The sequence below is a fragment of the Hyla sarda genome, chromosome 1, assembly GCF_029499605.1.
Source record: "Hyla sarda isolate aHylSar1 chromosome 1, aHylSar1.hap1, whole genome shotgun sequence".
Lineage (NCBI taxonomy): Eukaryota > Metazoa > Chordata > Amphibia > Anura > Hylidae > Hyla > Hyla sarda.
The window spans coordinates 125,083,143-125,107,672 of record NC_079189.1 but is presented as its reverse complement, the minus strand read 5'-3'; the positions used below and the strand labels follow the sequence as shown (position 1 = coordinate 125,107,672).

General features: G+C 39.9%; 1 protein-coding gene across 2 annotated transcripts in view; it reads right to left on the bottom strand.

Annotated features, from left to right (window-relative positions):
- The window catches only part of AADAT (aminoadipate aminotransferase), a 48,309-nt gene that overhangs the window by 13,703 nt on the left and 10,076 nt on the right, over nucleotides 1-24,530 (bottom strand). For both annotated transcript variants that reach the window (XM_056560859.1, XM_056560865.1), the window contains exons 2-9: nucleotides 23,579-23,647; nucleotides 19,314-19,482; nucleotides 9,417-9,549; nucleotides 7,992-8,066; nucleotides 5,415-5,624; nucleotides 2,166-2,231; nucleotides 977-1,059; nucleotides 737-833 (exon numbers count right to left, since the gene is read on the bottom strand). In XM_056560859.1, the coding sequence (XP_056416834.1) occupies nucleotides 737-833; nucleotides 977-1,059; nucleotides 2,166-2,231; nucleotides 5,415-5,624; nucleotides 7,992-8,066; nucleotides 9,417-9,549; nucleotides 19,314-19,482; nucleotides 23,579-23,647 (902 nt within the window). The remainder of the gene's footprint in view (nucleotides 1-736; nucleotides 834-976; nucleotides 1,060-2,165; nucleotides 2,232-5,414; nucleotides 5,625-7,991; nucleotides 8,067-9,416; nucleotides 9,550-19,313; nucleotides 19,483-23,578; nucleotides 23,648-24,530) is intronic.

Here is a 24,530-nt window from a genome sequence, read left to right as displayed (position 1 = left end):
TTTGTAATGACAATACTGAATAAAAAAAAAAAAAAACTCAAAATAAGTATGTTTAAAATGGCCCTATTTTGTTGACCTGCTAATTTTTTTGCACCATGATCAGTGTTTTTTATCGGTACCACTTTTGTGTATATGTGACATGACAGAAAAGCAGCAACTTTTGCGTCAGTCACCATAGGGGATCAATAACATTATATTTTGACTGTTAGGACATTTACGCACATGTCTATACGAAATATGTTTATTAATTCTTTTTTATATGCATTTTGGGGTAAAATGGGAAACGGGCTATTCTAATTTTTATTGTGGGAGGGGCATACATTTTTTTTTTTTACTTTTTTCATAAAATTTTTTGTTACAATTTTTATGTCCCCACATGGGACTATTTTTTGCAATCTTTAGATTGTAGATATTGATCAGTTCTATGCATATATTATTATCGACGATATTCTTCTCTGGCCTGCTAGAAGGCAGACCAGAGAAGACGACGCCGGGAGGACGGACAGAGGCAGGTGAGGGGACCTCTGTCCCCCATCTTGGATGCTTGGATCCCTGTAGCCAGGCAACTCAAGGTTACACTGCTAGTCAAGGATACCAGCAAAGTTGCTTCATTTTCACTGCAGATGCATTGGAATACAGAAAAATTAATTGTTGCAAAGACATATATATTCTTTATTAAAAAAGCAAACAAACAAGGATGGCAGTACAGCAGAAATGAGAAAATCCTATACAATACCTGAGTAAATGCACTTGTATGTAAGGTTGATGCCTGCATGTGCAGTATTATCCGGTCTATAAGTGGCTTAGGCCCAGTTAAATAGCCAATCCTCAGTCTGGTGGATGAAATAAAAAATTAGATAACAATTTATCCTTTGGAAAAATGATGATGTTGCCCTAACATTTACATATTTTACAATTAAGTTATTCATTAGAGAAAACATCATCTTTAGTGAAAATTTTGGAATAATGATCTTACCCTGAAGACAGGATCTTTGACAAGGAGTCAGCTCTAATAACTCTACCATCAACGTCCATTGATAGAAATGATGGTGCCCAGGGCTAGAGAAAGCAATAAAATAAGAAAACTTTTTGTATCGACATTTAAGTTACTGACAATAAACAATTCATTTTGACACGTTAGAGGGGTGTTGGACAATATTTTAAATAACAATTCAAATAAGAATCTAGCACAACTGTGAATTCGTGACAACTGATGGTAGAGCTGGTCTTAATTAATTTTTTTGAAAAACTTTTAAATGCCTTTAAAATAGCTTAAAACTAAACTGGGCCACCTACAGGCCAATCAAAAATATTACAGGTAATTACTGAATTTCATGTTTCTCCAGGTTGCTTTCACTTTTTCAGTGTTGTATAAAGTTTTAAAGCATAAGTGTCATTTAAAACAACTTTTGACATGTTGCCCAGACATATCAAAAACTAAAGATCGCATTGGGTCTCACTACCAAGTCGGCCAGCACATCCAAACTTTTCACTCCATAGACTTATGCAGAGAAAAGAACAGATTCTATTGAGGCTGCTGCACACTTCACCCGGTTGTACATTGCAGTCACAGCAGGTTTAGGAGTGATACCCAGTGTGATCTTAAAGGGGTATTCCGGTCAAAAATATTTTATCCCCTATCCAAAGTATAGGGGATAAGGTGTCTGATCGCGGGGGCCGCTGCTGAGACCCCCCGCAATCTCCCTGCAGCACCCGCATTCTATGCGGGGACTACGTCTCTAGTTTTGGAAACCTCTGGGTTTGCGGGTCTAGGGATGTAACGTCACGTCACGCCCCCTCCATTCATGTCTATGGGAGGGGGCGTGACATCCGTCACGCCCCCTCCCATAGACATGAATGGAGGGGGCGTGGCGTGACGTCCCCAGTCCCGGAAACCTGGAGGTTTCCGAAACTGGAGATTCAGCACCCGCATAGAATGCGGGTGCTACAGGGAGATCGCGGGGGGTCTCAGCAGCGGCCCCCGCGATCATACACCTTATCCCCTATCCAAAGGATAGGGGATAAAATATTTTTGCCCGGAATACCCCTTTAACTTTTGACATGTCTGGGCGACATGTCAAAAGTTGTATTAAAGACACCAACTCTTTAAACATATAAAAGATGATATAGCTAAAATACAGTTTTTGTAAGTTACAAGGGCTTACCTTATTGAACTGCAGAAAGTAATAGGGATCATCCTCCACAATTATCAAATCATATTCTTGTGCAATCTATTAAAAGAGAATAGAAATCTCACAATTGGACCCACTATTATGCAGGAATTCAACTACCCTGGTATAGACTGGGAACTGAAAGCTGCACGTCCAGCAAATTAAACAGTTTTTTTAGCAATAATAAAGGACAATTACCTTTCCCAACTAGTGCAGGACCCAACAAGAGTAGAGAGGGCACTTTTGGACCTAATACAAACCAATGGGTCAGACATAGTATCCAAGTAGAGGTAGGGGGTCATCTTGGTAATAGTGACCACAACATAATTCGTTTTTATTTATCCTATAAGAGGATGTCTGCTAGTGCGGCTACAAAAATATTAAACTTCAGGGAATGAGCAAAATTATTAAACTACAGCAAATCAGAGGACTTTAGTGACATATATCGGGCCTTGGTTCTCAGTTATAAAGGTACACAAGCTAAAAGGGACATTTTAAAAGCATCCTGATTAGATCTTGTGAATGACATATACCCTACAGGAATAAACGCATTCGAAATAGAAGAACACCAATGTGGTTGACAAAAGCAGTTAGGGATGCAATAGATTAGGAAAACATTCAGACTACTAAAATAAGAAGGTAGTGGGGAGGATAAATTCTGAAAAAAGGAAATAAAATGAGCAAAAATTGCAACAGAGAGAACAATCACCATAATAAGTAAAAATAACCCAAAATATTCTTCACTTACATAAATAATAAGAAACTTAAAAATTTAAATGTTTCCAGTACTTACATAGAAACATAGAATGTGTCGGCAGATAAGAACCATTTGGCCCATCTAGTCTGCCCAATAATACTTAGCTGCTGTACACTACAGATATACTACAGAGAAATTTGTAAAGTTATTTCCAGTCTGACAACGGTGCTCTCTGCTGACACCTCTGTCCATGTCAGGAACTGTCCAGAGCAGGAGAGGTTTTCTATGGGGATATACTTCTAATCTGGACAGTTCCTGACACAGACAGAGGTTTCAGCAGAGAGCACTGTTGTCAGACTTGAAAGAACATCACCATTTTCTCTGTAGTATACAGCAGCTAATAAGTACTGGAAGGGTTAAGATTTTGAAATAGAAGTAATTTACAAATCTGAAAAGAACTGGTGCAGCTAACACCAAGCTACTGTCCGAGGTAAAACCGGGCAATTGCCTATACCCAAGGTGAATAAAGTAATTTTGGGGGGATTTATATGAAGCAGAAGCCAAGACCTCAAGGAAAGTAGAGTATTACATATATTATGGAGTTATATCTAAGACCGTGCTTCAAATAAACATGTTTTTTAATAATAAAATATATAGTGCAAAAATTCCACTCACAGGGCCCTTGCGGGAGGAATAATTAATTAGCAAATAAATTGATATGCATATAACATACAAAATGGTATAAAATCAATTAACGTTTAAAAAATTCATAAAACTTCAACCATTGGTAATAGTGGATTGTGTTACTTAATTAGCCTCTGATTGTCCGGATAATGGTCAGTTTGTATATATGAATGATATAATGTTGTTCAATGTCCGTATATACTATTGCAATAGTGACTTGATATAATGATACTTGTTACCCGTTCCTCATACCGGCTCTTATGCTGTGGTGTTGATGTCCGTACAAGACTCTGGCTGGTCAGTAGGCGCTGGCAGGCGCTTGGTGCGGCTGGTCCAGACTGCGCTGACCTGGTAGATGTCGAACAGTAGCAGGACCTCGTGGCAGCAGCGTCTGATGTCAGTCAGGAGAGAGTAACACCAGTAAATGTATTGTAGGAGGGGTAATGACAACAGGAGATCGGAACAGCACGGCAGGTGGATCTCTATGCAGGTGGATCTTACGGCAAGTAGATCTCCATACAGATAAATCACAGGAACGCCAGGTTGAAAGACAAATAGTCAAATATGATAATAGTACCCAGAATCTGGGCTCACAGTGGCTGGCACACCACAATGGCATTCAGTGCTTCTTTGTATGTGTCAGGCTAAACGCGTTTCAGGGTACTCAGGCAATCAGCACTCGACCCCTTTTTCAGTAGTTATGTCAGCAAATTGAGAATCCATCATATATATTATATATATATATATATATATATATATATATATATATATATATAATATAGCAGCACAGTCTTGATTCACATATGTTGTTAATGTCATCATTAGGAGAAGGCTATGGCTTTTTGAAGACAAGTGAAGAAGTGAACATATATTGTTAGTAATCAGTATTACCCCTTTAAGCATTCCTCCGACAAGGGCCCTGTGAGGTGAATTTGTGCAATCTATATTTTATTAATAAAAAACATGTTTATTTGAACCACGGTCTTAGAGATATATGACTCCAAAATATATGTAATACTCTACTTTCCTTGAGGTCTGGGTTAAGTTACAAATCTGTTTAACTTTCTGGCACCAGTTGATTTAAAAACATATGTTTTCCACTTGTTTCAATTGGAGTTTCCCTTTAAGAGATTCATAGATGCTCATGACAGGAACATAGTTTTGTATAAATCACTAGTCAGACCTCATGTGGAGTATTGTGACCAATTTTGGGCATCTTTATTTAAGAAGGACATGGCTGAACTGGAGAGGGTGCAGAGAATGGCGACCAAGATAAGGAAGTAGGTGAATTACAGGACCAAGACAGGTTATCAAGCTTGGGGTTATTTTGTTTGGAGAAAAGACATCTTAGGGGCGATTTGATCACAATGTACAAATATATGAACAGACAGTACAGTACAGAGATCTTTTTAGTGATCTTTTTATACCTAGGCCGGTAACCATGACAAGGGGGCATCCTCTACGTCCAGAGGAAAGAAGGTTTCACCATCAGACAGAGATTCTTTACTGTAAGAGCAGTGAGACTATGGAACTCTCTGCCTCATGATGTTGTGATGCTCAAGGGGGGCCTGGATGTTTTTCTGGAAAAATATAATATTACAAATTATGGATACTAGATTGATGTGGACAGTACGGACACAATAGGGATATAGGTTGAACTTCACAGACTTTTGACTTTTTTCAACCTTAGAAACAAGAATATTTTTCTGTTTATTAAAACAGATTTATTGAGCTTGTGTAATAAGCACATGGCATCAAAGAGGATAGAGAATGAAAACACAGCATGTTTCTGCACATCACTACACAACCGAAAACACATTGCACCAAGTGCCCACCCTGGACTAGACCCTATTGTTTTGTACCTTGTAGACTTCTATTTTGCGCTCTGTGGTCAGAGAGGCTCCTGTGGGATTGCCCCCATTCGGAATAGTGTAAAGAATTTTAGGGGATTTCTTTTCAGGTGTATTAACATCCTGTGGTTTCCATCTACAGAGAATATCTTTAAGAGCCTGAGGAATAATACCATGTTGATCGGTGGGAACACCAATAAGGTTGCATCCTAGTGGTTTTATCTGCAAATCAAAAATCTTTATTAGCGACAGTGTTATATTATGCACACATATTATTCCATTACTTAAAGGGTCCCTTTAGCCTTTTAAAATCTAGTACATTGTAGTTGTTCGGCTAGGCATAGGCACAGAACCTCAATGGCACTGCCCCCCTCCTTCTCCCAGCCACTGATACTTGATTGACACCATGAGTGCTGGACTTTGTATGAAGTACCTGCCACTGTGCCTACTTAGGAGGCATTGGGAGCATCACCTTAAGGGACCTGATCAGTTTCCATTTAAACCCAGCCATTTAGGAATATACAGTTATGGCCGTATATGTTGGTACTCCTGAAATTTTTCTAGATAATGAAGTATTTCTCACAGAAAAGGATTGCAGTAACACATGTTTTGCCTTACACATGTTTATTCCCTTTGTGTGTATTGGAACTAATCCAAAAAAGGGAGGAAAAAAAGCAAATTGGACATAATGTCACACCAAACTCCAAAAAATGTGCTGGACAAAATTATTGGCACCCTTAACTTAATATTTAGTTTCATACCCTTTGGAAAAAATAACTGAAATCAGTGGCTTCCTATAACCATCAATAAGCTTCTTACACCTCTCAGCCGGAATGTTGGACCACTCTTCCTTTGCAAACTGCTCAAGGTCTCTCTTATTGGAAGGCGCCTTTTCCCAACCTCTCCACAGGTGTTCAATGGGATTTAGATCTGGACTCATTGCTGGACACTTCAGAACTCTCCAGCGCTTTGTTGCCATCCATATCTGGGTGCTTTTTGACGTATGTTTGGGGTCATTGTCATGCTGGAAGACCCAAGATCTCAGGCGCAAACCCACTGGGCTGCACAGTGCAACCCAAAATCTGTTGATAATCCTCAGATTTCATGATGCCTTGCACACATTCAAGGCACCCAGTGCTAGAGGCAGCAAAACAACCCAAAACATCATTGAACCATATTTCACTGCAGGTACGGTGTTCTTTTCTTTGTAGGCCTCATTCCATTTTCGGTAAACAGTAGAATGATGTGCTTTACCAAAAAGCTCTATCTTGGTCTCATCTGTCCACAAGACGTTTTCCCAGAAGGATTTTGGCTTACTCAAGTTCATTTTAGCATAATGTAGTCATGCTTTTTTATGTCTCTGTGTAAGCAGTGAGGTCCTCCTGGGTCTCCTGCGATAGCGTTTCATTTTATTTAAATGTTGACAGATAGTTCACGCTGACACTGATGCTCCCTGGGCCTGCAAGACAGCTTGAATATATTTGGAACTTGTTTGGGGCTGCTTATCCACCATCCGGACTATCCTGCATTGACACCTTTCATAAACTTTTCTCTTCCGTCCATGCCCAGGGAGATTAGCTACAGTGCCATGGGTTGCAAACTAATGTTGCGCACTGTGGACAAAGGTAAATCTAGATCTCTGGAGATGGACTTGTAACCTTGAGATTGTTGATATTTTTCCACAATTTTGATTCTCAAGTCCTCAGACAGTTCTTTTCTCCTCTTTTTCTGTTGTCCATGCTCAGTGTGGCACACACAACACACAATGCACAGTTAACTTCTCTCCTTTTTATCTGCTTTCAGGTGTGATATTTATATTGTCCATACCTGTTACCTGCCCCAGGTGAGTTTAAAGGAGCATCACATGCTTGAAACAATCTTATTTTTCCACAATTTTGAAAGGGTGCCAATAATTTTGTCCAGCCCATTGTTGGAGTTTGGTGTGACATTATAAAAATTTCAGGGGTGCCAACATTTACGGCCATGACTGTATAACATTACAAATTACATCCTAATAGCTTTTTATAAAGCAAACAATAGATTACTAGTCTATTATACACTTTAGAGGAGATGTATCATTTGGGGGAACATTTGCACAATTTTCCCTTTCATTTGCATAGTTTTTCTGGCAGGTTTCTGTGTTTAGTTTAATAAGTTGTGCATGCAACTTAATACATTGTAATTTTTTTTTTTTAAAGGATGCACAACAGGGGAAAAGATATACAGAACACCCCACATCTGTTAACACTAATATACACCCTCTCCAGGTGCACAAAAAGCATAACAACAATCATAAATGAGGCACACAGCAAAAACAATCATAATCTCCCCTACTTCATGTTCTTTGGGAGCTGGAAGGATTTTTTGCTAACTGCAGCTGAAGGTCTCGGAATACCTGTCAACTGCATAAAAGTATGCACCCAGTCTTTGCTGTGGAAGCCTGTGGCTGTATGTAAAAAGAATATGGCCAAATATGCTTAAGATATTATATCTACACAGTTATACACAGTACAGCAAGTGTGCAGATGACCATACAGTGCCAGATCCTATGGATAAAGTCACAAGTCTATAATAAATGAATATACTCACGGCTGCCAGAGTTCCAGAATAGGTTGGTGCATCTACCAAAACGTTATCTCCAGGACTTACAAGCATATCAAATACCTAAAAGAATTGGTGAGATAAATATTTAATAGAGCAATGTATTATTCCTGGTAAGAAAAAAAAAAGGAAAAAAAGGTGCTGCAGCTGACAATTAAATAAACTAGGGTAAACTAAAGCAACACCTACTGTACAGCTACTGAAGAAGGGGTGTACTACTACTAGCATTTATACCCCGAAACGCGTTTAGCTTTGAAATCTGCACAGCCATATGGCCTTATTTCGACTGAGACACTCACTGTTGCTATCTAAATGCTCTAGAGTGTATGCAGCCTGGATTCTATTGACCCAAACAAATCATGCACTAATACCTGCATATTGAGCCTATGTGATCCACCACTCTTGGACTGATTGCTGCAGAGCTTGTGGACAAGCCTGTTTCCATCACCTGACTGCTGACGTCAGACACCAGAGATTTCCGCTGAGCTCGCGTTCACTTGCTAATGCGGATGGCTGCCCATACCATTGGCAGTACCAACCTGAAGCTGGAACTCCTTTATCCTGGAATGACAACTGCGGGACGTAGCAGAGCAAAAGCGCATTTACCGAGTGGTGAGTGGTACAGTGCACCAAATAGTTTCCACTCACAGGTGGAGACACAGTACGGTAGATTAAATTTTGCGCCTTGCTATTTCTTGTAAGTGCATAGCACTAATACAAACCACAGGATAGGGGCATACATCTGCCCCCTATAGGCTCATATTTGAAGTTTTGATTCCATTTTCATTACTTCTTTGATACATAATGCAGGAAATTTTTTTGGTGTCAGGTCATATGTTTAGGATATTTCCATCAACTAGATTATAGCCCTCTATGAGCTAACAGTTGTGGTAAATGTGGTGAATAATGATTTTATGTATGATTAGGCCAAGATGTTAAAACACCAATATACTTTATTATATGTGATTTTGTGATAGATCACAAGGGCCCTGTGGTTTTAAACACGACTGCACGACTGTGCCAGTGCTGAACTGAATATTTGTTTTATATTTATAATATTTGTGTAAAAATAAACACTATCCTTTCTAATACTCATTTCCTAATTTAGTGTTGCCAAATGAGATTTTGCACTTGGTCTTAGACTGGGTGATATTCTGAGGACTAGAGTTCTTTTGTCTTTAATGTATTATTCCAACCATTAAAAAACAAAATCCCAATAAATCACCCATTTATATGCACTAAGGGTGCGACCTGTGAGCGCACCATGAGAGCGTGTTCCTCTTGGCATCTGAGTACCTAATAAGACATGTTATAGTACAGTATGCCTAGACAGGGCCAAGCTGGACACACAGAATATAAACTAAAATCAAAATACCACTGATGCCTAAACTAAATACAGAAGCCCCATCTCACCTTAGACAATCCTTCCTGGCTGCCAGTAGTGACGCACATGGCCATCTGTCCTTTTTCAGCGCTGTATGTAAGGGTAGGTGGATTGTGCAGCTTTTTTTGAAATTCTTTCAACCAGGAAACCAATTCTGGAACGCTAAATATTAATATATGTGAATGGATACAAATTGAATTACATAAAATACGAATTATATGGTACAATTTATTTGCGATCAGAGATACTACAAAGATGCTAAACCTAACCAGGAGATTCCATACATTACTACAGAATGCAGGCTGCCCGGCCTGTGTGATACCTCTGCTCCTGTCAGCGACTGCCCGGCCTGTGTGATACCTCTGCTCCTGTCAGTGACTGCCCGGCCTGTGTGATACCTCTGCTCCTGTCAGTGACTGCCCGGCCTGTGTGAAACCTCTGCTCCTGTCAGTGACTGCCCGGCCTGTGTGATACCTCTGCTCCTGTCAGTGAATGCCCGGCCTGTGTGATACCTCTGCTCCTGTCAGTGACTGCCCGGCCTGTGTGATACCTCTGCTCCTGTCAGTGACTGCCCGACCTGTGTGATACCTCTGCTCCTGTCAGTGACTGCCCGGCCTGTGTGATACCTCTGCTCCTGTCAGTGACTGCCTGGCCTGTGTGATACCTCTGCTCCTGTCAGTGACTGCCTGGCCTGTGTGATACCTCTGCTCCTGTCAGTGACTGCCTGGCCTGTGTGATACCTCTGCTCCTGTCAGTGACTGCCTGGCTTGTGTGATACCTCTGCTCCTGTCAGTGAATGCCCGGCCTGTGTGATACCTCTTCTTCTGTCATTGACTGCCTGGCCTGTGTGATACCTCTGCTCCTGTCAGTGACTGCCTGGCCTGTGTGCTACCTCTGCTCCTGTCAGTGACTGCCCGGCCTGTGTGATACCTCTGCTCCTGTCAGTGACTGCCCGGCCTGTGTGATACCTCTGCTCCTGTCAGTGACTGCCCGGCCTGTGTGATACCTCTGCTCCTGTCAGTGACTGCCCGGCCTGTGTGATACCTCTTCTTCTGTCAGTGACTGCCCGGCCTGTATGATACCTCTGCTTCTGTCATTGACTGCCTGGCCTGTGCGATACCTCTGCTTCTGTCATTGACTGCACACTTCTCCTACCTGTTGCTGCTAAGTCATATACAATGCTGAACAAAGGAGCAGAGTCTCAGAAAGTCAGGCAGAAGCAGTCAGCCTTAAAGGGGTACTCCGGCCCTTAGACACCTTATCCCCTATCCAAAGGATAGGGGATAAGATGTCTGATCGCAGGGGTCCCACCGCTGGAGACCCCACAATCTCGCATACAGCACCCACTTGTGTCCGCTGCACAGAGCGATAATCGCTCCGTGTCTGAAGGGTCCCGACTATGGGGCCATTAAGCCCCCTACCATAGACCTGCATTGAGGGGGCGGGTTGTGATGTCACAAGGGGGTGGAGTCTCCACATCACGATACTCTGACCCCATAGTCATGACCCTTAAGACACGGAGCAATCATCGCTCTGTGCAGCGGACACAGGTGGGTGCTGCATGTGAGATTGCGGGGGTACCCAGCGGCAGGACCCCTGCAATGAGACATCTTATCCCCTATCCTTTGGATAGGGTATAAGATGTCTTAGGGCCGGAGTACCCCTTTAAAGCAGTGGGAGAAGACTCTGCACAGCTGTTCCCTCTGCGACCCCTATAGCTTCGCCACTGCAGGGAACTACAGCATGGCCACATTCATTCCTTGCAAAACCATCACTTTTTGTTAATGAAATACCCCTTTAAAGATCTATTCACAGCTACAGTATTGTGTTCATATTTTGAAGATGCAGATTTTCAATGTAAATATGCATCATACAATCTTCAGTTTTAAGTATGCAGCATCAAATATACACAGGATACTGTACATGAGAATACACCCTAAGGGTGGGATCAAACATAGCGTATACACTGTGCATTTTGCTTTGTGTTTGCTGCTACGTAGTTTCCTACCAATTCAAGTCAATGATCATGAAATCAGCTGCAGAAAATTTGCAGCAAAATAAAGTAGTAGTATACCCTAAGGTTACGTTTACACCTACAGCATCTGCTGCATATTTTCTGCTGCTGATTTTGCTACCCAATTACTTCAGTGGGTAGCAAAATCAGCTGCAGAAAATATGCAGCAGATGCTATACACGTTAAGGGTCATTTTACAAGTTCATACAAAAAGTAAAAGTTAAAAAGACATACAAAATTACCCTTAACCCCTTTACGACTTATATACGGCGCAGCCGTGCGGCAGATCTATAAAGCAAGCTCAGGAGCTGAGTTAGCTTCATGTCTGTCAGGTCCTGTGGCTAATGCTGGACATCGGCGATCGGGCCAATGCCTGGCATTAACCCTTTAGACACCGCAATCAAAGTTGATTGAAACCAAAAGGAAAAGAAACCACTTGAAAACGGACCATGTATAAACTAAAATGAATTTTATTTAGAATAATATAAAGAAATATAATGATTACACACACAGCGTGGACAAACAGAAGTGGGAACCAGGGAGCAGGGGGAGATAAAAAGAAGGTAACAATAGTATATATAGTGTCCAAGTGTGCTGAACAATTTAAAGTGCCAGCAGCTTGCCAAATAAATAGATAGGACCAATATGTTTAAAAACGCACACAAAACGGATCACAGAGAAAACCAGATGTAGTAGTGGCATAAAACAGTAACACTCCCTCCGCTCCCCAGTTACCCACCAGACCTCCAACGCGTTTCACCCAATGGGGCTTTATCCAGGAGTGGTTGGCAACTGGGGTGGGGTACCTTATATATGCACAGCCGACCAATCACAATGGTTACACAAGAAGAGATGATTACCCGAACGCCAGTATGCACTCCGGCGCCATTACTGTCCTCGACCGCCGCTACACTGCATCACTTCCGGGTATAGTGTTTAGAATGTAAAAAAGAGCTACGGCAAAATGGCCGTCCCTAGACCCTAGAGGCAAAAATGCTTGGGACTACAAAAAAAATGGCCGCCGCGCATGGGCAGTTTATGAAGTGCCATGATAGCACAATAAACATCAGAAATATGGCCGCATACATACAAACAGGTAGGCTACATAAAAATGGAGGTCCTACATAAGTAAAGTGATGTACTAGATTTCTAAGTTTTATATAGATAATTGTAGCAGCGGTAATTGTAAGGAGGACATAAGGTGCAGAAGTGCATATAATAGGCATAGAATACATACAAAGAAATGACTAATATACATATAAAACCACATAGGAAAGATATAGGAATTTCATGATAACAAATATGTAAGGTAAAATACGGGAATATATTGACAAATGAAAAATGTAATGAATAATAAGGTATAAAATACAAAATATGCAATAAAGATATACATATATTAATAAATATATATGAAAAAATTATTTTATATATATTAAAGGGCAGTGAATGTGCTGCAAAATGGATATGCAATACAGTGTAATAAGAAGGGGAGAAAAAACATATATGTACACGTAAGTATGTAGGTGCAAACACATCACCTACATATATATAGAAAATCAGTGAAGGTGTTAAAGTGTAAGAACTGTGTGAGCACGAATGCGTGAAAGGATGATAAATTGCGTAGTGCAATTAATAAATAATATAGAAAAATATAAGTAGATGCGTGCTACAAAATTACAAATAATGAAAATGTGATGGGATGACACCAATACTTGCGAAAGTGAAGGAAAAGTAAAGACCACATGATGGTGCAATTGGTGACATGAAATAAAGTGAAATAAAATTGGAAAAATGTGACAAGTGTGTGAGTATGCATAAAAACCAGTGTATCACTAAAAAATATATAGAAACTATATCAATTCATAACGCTATAAAAGCCACAGTTTAGCAAAAGGAGCACAAAAAATACAAATAAATATAGATAAATAAATAACATGAAAAGAACAAATAAATAAATAAGGTGCAAGTGCGAGAAAAATGGGGGGCGATTGTCCCGTATTATAATTCCTATATAATTGCAACTGAGCATATATGTGTTGAAGTTGTTGTGAAGAAATCCTATACTAAGGGGATGCTTGGTAATCAAGAGGGGGTGTCATAGTTGTTGGTCAGACGGCCTGCAAAACAAAGAAAAAGCAAAGAAGAAAGGAGAAATAGGAAAAACCAATTCGTACCATATGAAGAAAACATATAATTGTGAGTATGGCATAAACACACCATGTAGCAGTAAGAAGACATGAAAACCACCCAAGTGAACTGTTAAAAAATGAGAGTAAAATAAAATGAGGGGCAAGACAGCCCAACCCACCAAATAAGCCAAACTCAGAATGTGTATAATAATATAAAAAATATGCATATACACATATACATACACACACACATATATATATATATATATATATATACATACATATATGCACACACATGTAATAGATGTTAAATACAAGGAAAATCAACCTCGTAAGTGTAAGTTAGTAATAGTTAATCAACCAATGACAACAGTCATACATAGACAGAATCCCCAGCAGAATGGAACCGTATAAAAGTGCCAAATAAGGGTCCCAGAGGCTAACATAACAGAAAGAAGCATTGTTAAAATACTTACCAGGTGGCAGACCAATAAGAAGCCATATCACAGGAAAGGGGCAAAACTGTTGTACTCATTTAGTCCATATGGAGACTTTGCTCGCAACTTCTCAATCCACATCGTTTCTTTTTTGGCTAGAGCCCTTTTCCAGTCTCCACCCCTTGTGTCAAAATACACGCGCAAACGTGCAAAAATGTCCTCACGGGACGTTCTCTTACAGGGCAAAAAAAAGAACATAGCGCACCCGGACAATGAGAACATGATTAGACTTATTGTGGACCATCACTCTAGGACATCGTAAGTACATCAAATTTTAGGCAAGTATTGGCCTATATTACTATCTGATCCAATACTTGCGAGTCATCTCCCGGACAAACCTTCGCTGACTTATCGGCGATCAAAAAACCTAAAGGATCTGCTGGTACATAGTTATCACAGGGGGACCACTCCATCTAATGCCTTTGGGTCTAAAGGCCCGAAGTGGGGCACGTACACATGTGGCCATTGTGTTGCTTGTAAAAATATTGTGAAATCTGAGACCTTTGCCAATTTTGACAACAGTAAAGAGTATCGGATCACACATCGAATTGATTGTGCCACCAAGGGTGTTGTCTATTTGGCCTCGTGCCCGTGCGGAAAGATTTATGTGGGTTTAACCACACGGGAATTCCGCAGACGGGTCCGTGAACATGTGTTAGACATACTTGCGGCCAAAGATGTTGATGACATAGACACCCTAAAGACCCTACCGAGACACTTTAAGATTGCTCATGGGTGTGATTCCTCTTTGTTACAGGTCGCGTGTATTTTGACACATTGATCGCGTGTATTTTGACACAAGGGGTGGAGACTGGAAAAGGGCTCTAGCAAAAAAAGAAACGATGTGGATTGAGAAGTTGCGAGCAAGGTCTCCATATGGACTAAATGAGTACAGTTTTGCCCCTTTCCTGTGATATGGCTTCTTATTGGTCTGCCACCTGGTAAGTATTTTAACAATGCTTCTTTCTGTTATGTTAGCCTCTGGGACCCTTATTTGGCACTTTTATACGGTTCCATTCTGCTGGGGATTCTGTCTATGTATGACTGTTGTCATTGGTTGATTAACTATTACTAACTTACACTTACGAGGTTGATTTTCCTTGTATTTAACATCTATTACATGTGTGTGCATATATGTATGTATATATATATATATATATATATATATATATATATATATTTATATATGTGTGTGTGTGTGTATGTATATGTGTATATGCATATTTTTTATATTATTATACACATTCTGAGTTTGGCTTATTTGGTGGGTTGGGCTGTCTTGCCCCTCATTTTATTTTACTCTCATTTTTTAACAGTTCACTTGGGTGGTTTTCATGTCTTCTTACTGCTACATGGTGTGTTTATGCCATACTCACAATTATATGTTTTCTTCATATGGTACGAATTGGTTTTTCCTATTTCTCCTTTTTTCTTTGCTTTTTCTTTGTTTTGCAGGCCGTCTGACCAACAACTATGACACCCCCTCTTGATTACCAAGCATCCCCTTAGTATAGGATTTCTTCACAACAACTTCAACACATATATGCTCAGTTGCAATTATATAGGAATTATAATACGGGACAATATGTTAACTGGACCTGGTTATGTCCATTTGTGGATACAGTATATGTTTAATCTTTATTCTACTTTTTTCACTTACTTTTGCACTGGGGGGCCCCCCATTTTTCTCGCACTTGCACCTTATTTATTTATTTGTTCTTTTCATGTTATTTATTTATCTATATTTATTTGTATTTTTTGTGCTCCTTTTGCTAAACTGTGGCTTTTATAGTGTTATGAATTGATATAGTTTCTATATATTTTTTAGTGATACACTGGTTTTTATGCATACTCACACACTTGTCAAATTTTTCCAATTTTATTTCACTTTATTTCATGTCACCAATTGCACCATCATGTGGTCTTTACTTTTCCTTCACTTTCGCAAATATTGGTGTCATCCCATCACATTTTCATTATTTGTAATTTTGTAGCACGCATCTACTTATATTTTTCTATATTATTTATTAATTGCACTACGCAATTTATCATCCTTTCACGCATTCGTGCTCACACAGTTCTTACACTTTAACACCTTCACTGATTTTCTATATATATGTAGGTAATGTGTTTGCACCTACATACTTACGTGTACATATATATGTTTTTTCTCCCCTTCTTATTACACTGTATTGCATATCCATTTTGCAGCACATTCACTGCCCATTAATATATATATAAAATAATTTTTTCATATATATTTCTTAATATATGTATATCTTTATTGCATATTTTATATTTTATACCTTATTATTCATTACATTTTTCATTTGTCAATATATTCCCGTATTTTACCTTGCATATTTGTTATCATGAAATTCCTATATCTTTCCTATGTGGTTTTATATGTATATTAGTCATTTCTTTGTATGTATTCTATTCCTATTATATGCACTTCTGCACCTTATGTCCTCCTTACAATTACCGCTGCTACAATTATCTATATAAAACTTAGAAATCTAGTACATCACTTTACTTTTAGGACCTCCATTTTTATGTAGCCTACCTGTTTGTATGTATGCGGCCATATTTCTGATGTTTATTGTGCTAACATGGCACTTCATAAACTGCCCATGCGCGGCGGCCATTTTTTTTGTAGTCCCAAGCATTTTTGCCTCTAGGGTCTAGGGACGGCCATTTTGCCGTAGCTCTTTTTTACATTCTAAACACTATACCCGGCAGTAATGCAGTGTAGCGGCGGTGGAGGACAGTAATGGCGCCGGAGTGCATACTGGCGTTCGGGTAATCATCTCTTCTTGTGTAACCATTGTGATTGGTCGGCTGTGCATATATAAGGTACCCCACCCCAGTTGCCCACCACTCCTGGATAAAGCCCTGTTGGGTGAAACGCGTTGGAGGTCTGGTGGGTAACTGGGGAGCGGAGGGAGTGTTACTGTTTTATGCCACTACTACATCTGGTTTTCTCTGTGATCCGTTTTGCGTGTGTGCGTTTTTAAACATATTGGTCCTATCTATTTATTTGGCACGCTGCTGGCACTTTAAATTGTTCAGCACACTTGGACACTATATATACTATTGTTACCTTCTTTTTATCTCCCCCTGCTCCCTGGTTCCCACTTCTGTTTGTCCACGCTGTGTGTGTAATCATTATATGTCTTTATATTATTCTAAATAAAATTCATTTTAGTTTATACATGGTCCGTTTTCAAGTGGTTTCTTTTCCTTTTGGTTTCATATTTAGAGTGTTTACCACAGGACCCTATACATCTATGAGCATATCTCCTTCCCCCCCTTTTTTTGGTGCTTTGAATCAAAGTTGATTGCGGCATCTAAAATGCCAAAAATACACTCCCGGCAGTTCAGTGGAGCATTGCGGGTTAATCGGGATGTACCGATCAGCTGAGAGGATGGTGGAAGGGCCCTTACCTGCCTCCTCACCTCCTGTTCGGTTCTTTAAGGCTCCAGCCAGTTTCAGCAGACTGGAGCAATGGAGTACTGATAACACTGATCAATGCTATGCCATGGCATAAAATTGAATAGTGTATGCACAAAAAAAGTGTAAATGTTTTTTTTTTTTTTTTATAAATGTGATTTATTCTCTAATAAAAGTTTGAATAACCCCCCTTTTCCCATAAAAAAATATGTAAACAAAAATAAACATAAACATATCTGTTATCACAGCATGCGTGAATGTCCAAACTATAAAAATATAGGGGGAGATTTATCAAGAAATATCTATTTTAGATCAAATTTCCACCTTTTTTTGTCTATACTCTATGACTAGCGTGCGCCTTATTCATCAATAAGCGTAATGATGAATAAGGTGCAGCTCTCCTTTAGCGTGAAATGTTGTCTAACGTACACCTTTTCTAAAAAAAGAGTCAGACCAAGAACCAGAGGCCTGGGTTCTCAACCCGTGGTACACGTAACCATAGGGGTACGCCACGGGTTGAGCGTTGGTATGCGAAAGCGCCAACAAATACTGGACATGCACTGGCAAGTACTTGTCAGTGCATAGCAGGGCCAGATGTTACAGAACTACAACCCCCAGCATGCCTGGACTGTCTGGGCATGCTGAGAGTTCTAGTTTTGCAACATCTGGAAGAGCACAGATTGGAGACCACTGTACAATCTGGGAGTTGTAGTTTTGAAACTCCTAGAAGCAGCAGCAAAGATTAGTGATGATCTTCACTGCGGCCTTTGATGCCGACGCTACCTCCTTCACTTGCCTGACGCCTCCACGTGTGCCTGCCGCCGATCCCCGGTCCCCACTGCCGCGCCGGTCCCTCCCGCAGTTATGTGCCGCAGTCCCCCCGCAGCTCTTGGGGTCCTCTTCACCCGTTCTGCCCGACGGGCAGAGCAGGGGATCTGAACTTTCACCCCGCGTCAGCTGAGACACTGTGATTGGTCCACAGGGACCAATCACAGTGATCGCTGACCAGGACCATCCACAGATGGTCCTGGGGGCTAGCAGAAGTTGTCCCCCGCTGGTAACAGTGGGACTTCTGTCAGTTAACCCGTGCGATGCCGTGCATCGCCGGGTTAACTGAATGCCGTCTATAGACGGCGGAATGCACGAAGGACCTGCGCAATTCGCCGTCTATAGACGGGATTCTTCGGGAAGGGGTTAAAGGTTGAATTGTGGAAGATAGAAATTATTCTCACGCCTACTGGTAGGTGGTGTAGCTTTGCGCCTAAAAATTTACCTTTGCGCACAAAATTGCAACTTTTGACAAAAGTCACAAATGATAAATACCTGACCACTGCATGGTCAGAAAGATAAAGTTCTATGGGTAGGCAAAAAGAGTGAAACTGTCTATATCAAAAGACGCATGAAAGTCTCAAAATATGCTGCTTGCGCCTGAACTGCGCCTGAACATAGACAAAAAAGATGCTCTAAAAGTAATGATAAATCTCCCCCTCAATGTTTGTTTGTTAAACTGCACGGTCAATGGCGTATACGTAAAAAAAAAAAAAATACCAAAGTCCAGAATTTTTGATCACTTTGTATACCCTAAAATTTTTTAATAAAAAGCAATTAAAAACAAAATACAAATGGTACCGATAAAAACTAAAGATCACGGCACAAAAAATAAGTCCTCACACATCCCTGAATATGGAAAACAAGTCTACATAGTGTCACATAAAAAGAAAAGTAAAATAATTCAAAAAACAACAGTGAGAAAACAAAAATAAATGCTTGATCCCAAAGGCTCAAAGCTGGTTGTTAATGGGGTTATTGTAATAACAAGCTAAGGACTTTACCCTGGTGTTGCAGAATACTGTAGAGCTTTCTTCATTAAAGTTTCCCCAATCTCAACAGCTGTCCCATCGTTCAAGGTAACGCTGGCTGACTTAAAAGGGAATGTATCTGGATTTGGAGCTCCCCCTGCCAGTGATATGACTGATGGCGGAGACCTCATTAATAGATCAGCTGCAAAAAAACAAGTAGTTTTAATATCTTCCAGATTAGAAATTGCAATGCTAGAACAACAAATTAAAAGCTGGTCACATGACTAATGTCAGACTTCCGCATTTGGGTACCAGGGGATCCTCTTGTCTCGGACACAATTCTGGCCCACCAGTAGGAAACCTTACTGGAAGAGCCCTTTGTAGACAATCACTTGCTACTAGGATCTATTTTTTATGGGCTGAACATTATACAGTACTTCTTTGCTGCATTGTCTATATGTGAGGTAGTGCCTTATTAGTTATCTAGAGGCTACCAAAGACTGGTGCAGTTCTGAGAATCTCCATATCCAGTTTGGGGGTAAGAACACAGGGCTGGGGACCAGTAAGGCAACAGGATTCTTCTAGCAATAGCTCAAGCCTAAGACTGTACGGGCCAGCCAGTTCCTGATTCCTTTGGGACCCATTCCATTAGGGCACTCTCTACTACTTGGGCAGAAATGACTAATTCTTTTCTAGACCAAATTTGTAGGTAGGCCACCTGGATTTTGCCCCATATTTTTATTAGAAATAAGTTCAAGTCTGTAATGTCTATGTCTGATTTAGTCTTTGGGCACAAAGTCCCTCAGGCTATGGTCCCTCCTAATTCCTTACATCTAGTTTAAAGGGGGTTATCCACCATAAGGTGATTTTACTACTTACTTGCCAGACAGCAATGGAAATGCTTAGGAAGGATCCGTGCTTGTCTTGGGGCTAAATGGCTTTATTCTGAGTCCACTAATATGATGTGGCTATCTTTTTGTGAAATTGCTATTTCATGTTCCCTCCCTCTACCTACAAGTCCCATGATTCCTTGTTTGTAAGTGTGAAGTACCCCATTTACTCTCCAACTGTGATGTCATGGGAGGAGTAAAAAAAAAAAGATTAATAACTAGTAAGGAGTTTCAAGAACACATGACAGCACCCCTTATATTTCCTCTCAAAATAGAGAGAGATACAAAAGGGAAATGTATAATATTTATATACTAACCTATATACCTGGATGTTTATATCCTTGGATTACTTATAAAGAACTGAGGTGTGAATAAGGGTGTTCCTTTTTATCTTGTCCTGCGTGGGAGGTGCTCTCCCAGGGTGCGATCATGTGTTCATGAAAACCCAATTTCTGGAAGTAATCATTCTTTTGCATGATAACAAAGAAGCAATGGCATTTCTTAAGATGAAGAAAATGTAATTCTATACATTGTTTCTTGTAAGTTAAAAGCTTTCTATACACATAAAAGATAAAAGGGAAATTGTAATTTTATAGAATCTAATTCCGCAGTAAAATGAGCCGAGCGCTTCAAATTAATTCTGAAATGAAATAACTAATGGTCAATTCTCAGAGCGAAAGTCTATAATCTCATAACCACAAATAATATTTATGATCATACAGTAAAAGTAACAGCACCCCATAAAAGAATAACATATTGCGGGAGCTATTAAATGCTGGGACCCAAGGTTAATATGTGTAAATCAGGGTATGGAGCACAATGCGTTTCTCCAGAGAAAATCAATCGACATTTCTTCTTACACTGCAGTCTTAGGTGACAATGTGGCAAATATATGAACAATTCATAAATAAACTTGTCAGCTTTTATTACATGAGGGCAGGAGGTCAATGATGATGCTTTTACTACAGATTCCATTTTGTTACATGCATACCTATTTAGACCCTCTTCTGGATGACAACACAGGATGTTATGTTAAAGCGGGCCTATCAGCAGGTTTTTAGGGTACAAAGTAGGTATAAGTAAGTATCTGCTCTGGCCGTCATCCCGGGGTGTTCTTCTCTGGTCTGACATTGAGCAGACCAGAGAAGAAGATCGCCGATAATACTGATCAGTGCTATGCCTATGCATAGCACTGAACAGTATTAACAATCTAATGATTGCTATAAATAGTGTAAATAAAATAGTAAAAAAAAGTATATTGTTAACTATACTATATGGTGAATGGCGTGAATGTAAAAAAAAAAAAAAAAAGGCCAAAATCACTGCTTTTTTATCACATTTTATTCCAAATTTTTATTTTTTTTTATAAAACGCGATTAAAAAGTTAAGTATAAGCAAAAGTGGTATCGATAAAAACTAAAGATCATGGCGCAAAATGTGAGCCCTCATACAGCCACATATACATAAACATTAGAAAGTTAAAGGTGGTCTAAATAGGGCACTTTTAAATATACTAATTTTGTTAAAGGAGTACTCCGCTGGGAATTTTTTCAACTGGGGCCAGAAAGTTAAACAGATTTGTAAATTACTTCTATTTAAAAATCTTAATCCTTCCAGTACTTATCAGCTGCTGTATGTTCCAGAGGAAGTTGAGTTGTTCTTTCCTGTCTGACCACAGTGCTCTCTGCTGACACCTCTGTCCATGTCAGGAACTGTCCAGAGCAGGAGAGGTTTGCTATGGGGATTTGCTCCGACTCTGGACAGTTCCTGACATGGAACAGAGGTGTCAGCAGAGAGCACTGTGGTAAGACAGAAAAGAATAACTCAATTTCCTGTAAAGCAAACAGCAGCTGGTAAGTACTGGAAGAATTAAGATTTTTAACTAGAAATCATTTACAAATCTGTTAAATTTTCCGGCACCAGTTGATTTACAATTTTTTTTTTCCACCGGAGTACCCCCCTTTAAAAAAAATGTAGATTTTTTTTTTTTTTTTAAAGCGGTACAATAATATAAAAGTATTTAACCATGGGTATAATTTTAATCTTTTTGACCCACAGAATAAAGAAAACATTTTTACTGTAAAGTGTACAGCGTGAAAACGAAACCTTCTAAAATGTCTTAATTGCGGTTTTCTTTTCAATTTCCCCACATAAATAATATTTTTTTTGGTTGCACCATACATTTTATGGTAAAATGAGTGATGTCATTACAAAGTACAATTGGTCACACAAAAAATAAGCCCGTAATATGGATCTGTGGATAGAAATATAAAAGAGTTATGATTTTTTGAAGGCGAGGAGGAAAAAATGTAAACGTAAAAATAAAATTGGCTTGGTCCTTAAAGGGGTTATCCAGGAAAAAACTTTTTTTTTTATATATCAACTGGCTCCAGAAAGTTAAACAGATTTGTAAATGACTTCTATAAAAAAAAAACTTAATCCTTTTAGTACTTATGAGCTGATGGAGTGGAGTTGTTCTTTTCTGTCTAAGTGCTCACTGATGACACGTGTCTCGGGAACCGCCCAGTTTAGAAGCAAATCCCCATAGCAAACCTCTTCTACTCTGTGCAGTTCCCAAGACAAGCATAGATGTCAGCAGAGAGCACTGTTGCCAGACAGAAAACAACTCAACTTCCGCAGCTGATAAATAATAGGGTTAAGATTTTTTAATAGAAGTAATTTACAAATCTGTTCAACTTTTTGGAGCCAGTTGATATAAAAAAAAAAGTTTTTTTTCCTGGAATACCCCTTTAAGGCCAAAATGGGCTTGGTCCTTAAGGGGTTAAACTGCTATATCAATAATGGAGGGGTTAGTTAACTAATGAGAGGTATGTATGGATACAGGATCCAAAGCACTTATCCATGTCCTTACTTTATACCCTAAAAACCTGCTAGCAGGTTCACATTAAAAAGTTACTAAAGGGCAAAAAAAAATGTATTTTTTAAAATCAACTGGTGCCAAAAAAAAAAGCAATACAGATTTGTAAATTAATTCTATAAAAAAAAATGTAAGCCTTCACTTGCTCCATTCATTCTCTATGGGAGCACCCAAAGAGACCTGAGCGCTGTACTCGGGCATCTCTGCTGCTCCCATATAAATTATCAGAGCACATCCTCTCAGTTAGCTGGGGTCCGGTTCAGTAGATTGCAGGGTGTCTTAGTGGTAGGAACCCCCCGTGATCAGACACTTATCCCCTATCGTGTGGATAGGGGACAAGTTGTCGTCTTTCACTGAACAACCCCTTTAAGATTTTTAGTAAGATTTTTAGTAACCCCTTTATTTTTAGTAATTGACAAATATTTCTGGCACCAACTGATTTGAAAACATTTTGCAAGCTTGTGTATACATCTCTAACTAAATAATGGCTGAAATAAGCATAATGCTATATATATCTCATATGTACTTACTCATTGCCCTTATTGGTGAGGCTTGCCTGGCTGCACTCACAGCTGTCAAAAAACGTGTGTAATTCATGTCTGTAAAGATAAGAAAACATGGTATTAATACTGTTTATTTCAGCAGCAACACATACATAATAAAAAACAGAGACAAAAGTGTGGTGGCCCAGTACAGGAGTTGTTACCCCCTACCCTTGCTGCCCTGTGAGGCAGCCTCCCTTCAGTGTTCCCCCCCCCCCCCCATGTACATGTTAACCATGTATTGTACTGTGTAATGTGTGAAGAAAGCGTTGTCACTTTAAGACTGTTTAACATGTGAGTTGTCATGTGATTGTTACCCTGGAGGTATCAGTAATAAGGTGACCTAAGGGTGACCAATGGGACCCCACCAGAGTCTCCCCCATATAAGCCCTGGGTGGAGCCTTTGCTCACTCTCTTGGAGCTTAGAGCTCTTGTTGCTGAGGTCCAGTGCAGTCAGTCTAGGGGTGTGTATGGAGTCATAGGAGGCCTCAAGTAAGTAAGCCACAGTCACAGCATTGTCAGTCACAAGTCAGTCAAGTCATCTGTCAAGTTAATGTGGCCTGCACTAAATTGTCCCGTTCTACTACAAGTCCCAGCAAGCCCTTAAGGTCTCTGAAGTCACTGGTCAGCTCACTGGACCTGGCTGAACTGTATAGACTGTTCCATCTGCCTAACCTCAGTAAAGCTACCGTTGTCCGTAACTTGGCATCGGAGTCATTATTGCCCCCGTGCCTAGCCCAGGATCCTGCGGTACACCTTTGGGTGGTATTGAGGATAAACCCCGCCCTAGCGTCACAAATACAAGGGGTTAATGCCATCTGCCAATAGGGTAATTCCATCTGCCCTGCATCACACCCCATACCACAAAAGAAAAGCTCATCCAGTCTCTCTCCCCAGCTATCACCTGTCACCTAACTAAAATGTTTAACCTTACCCTCTC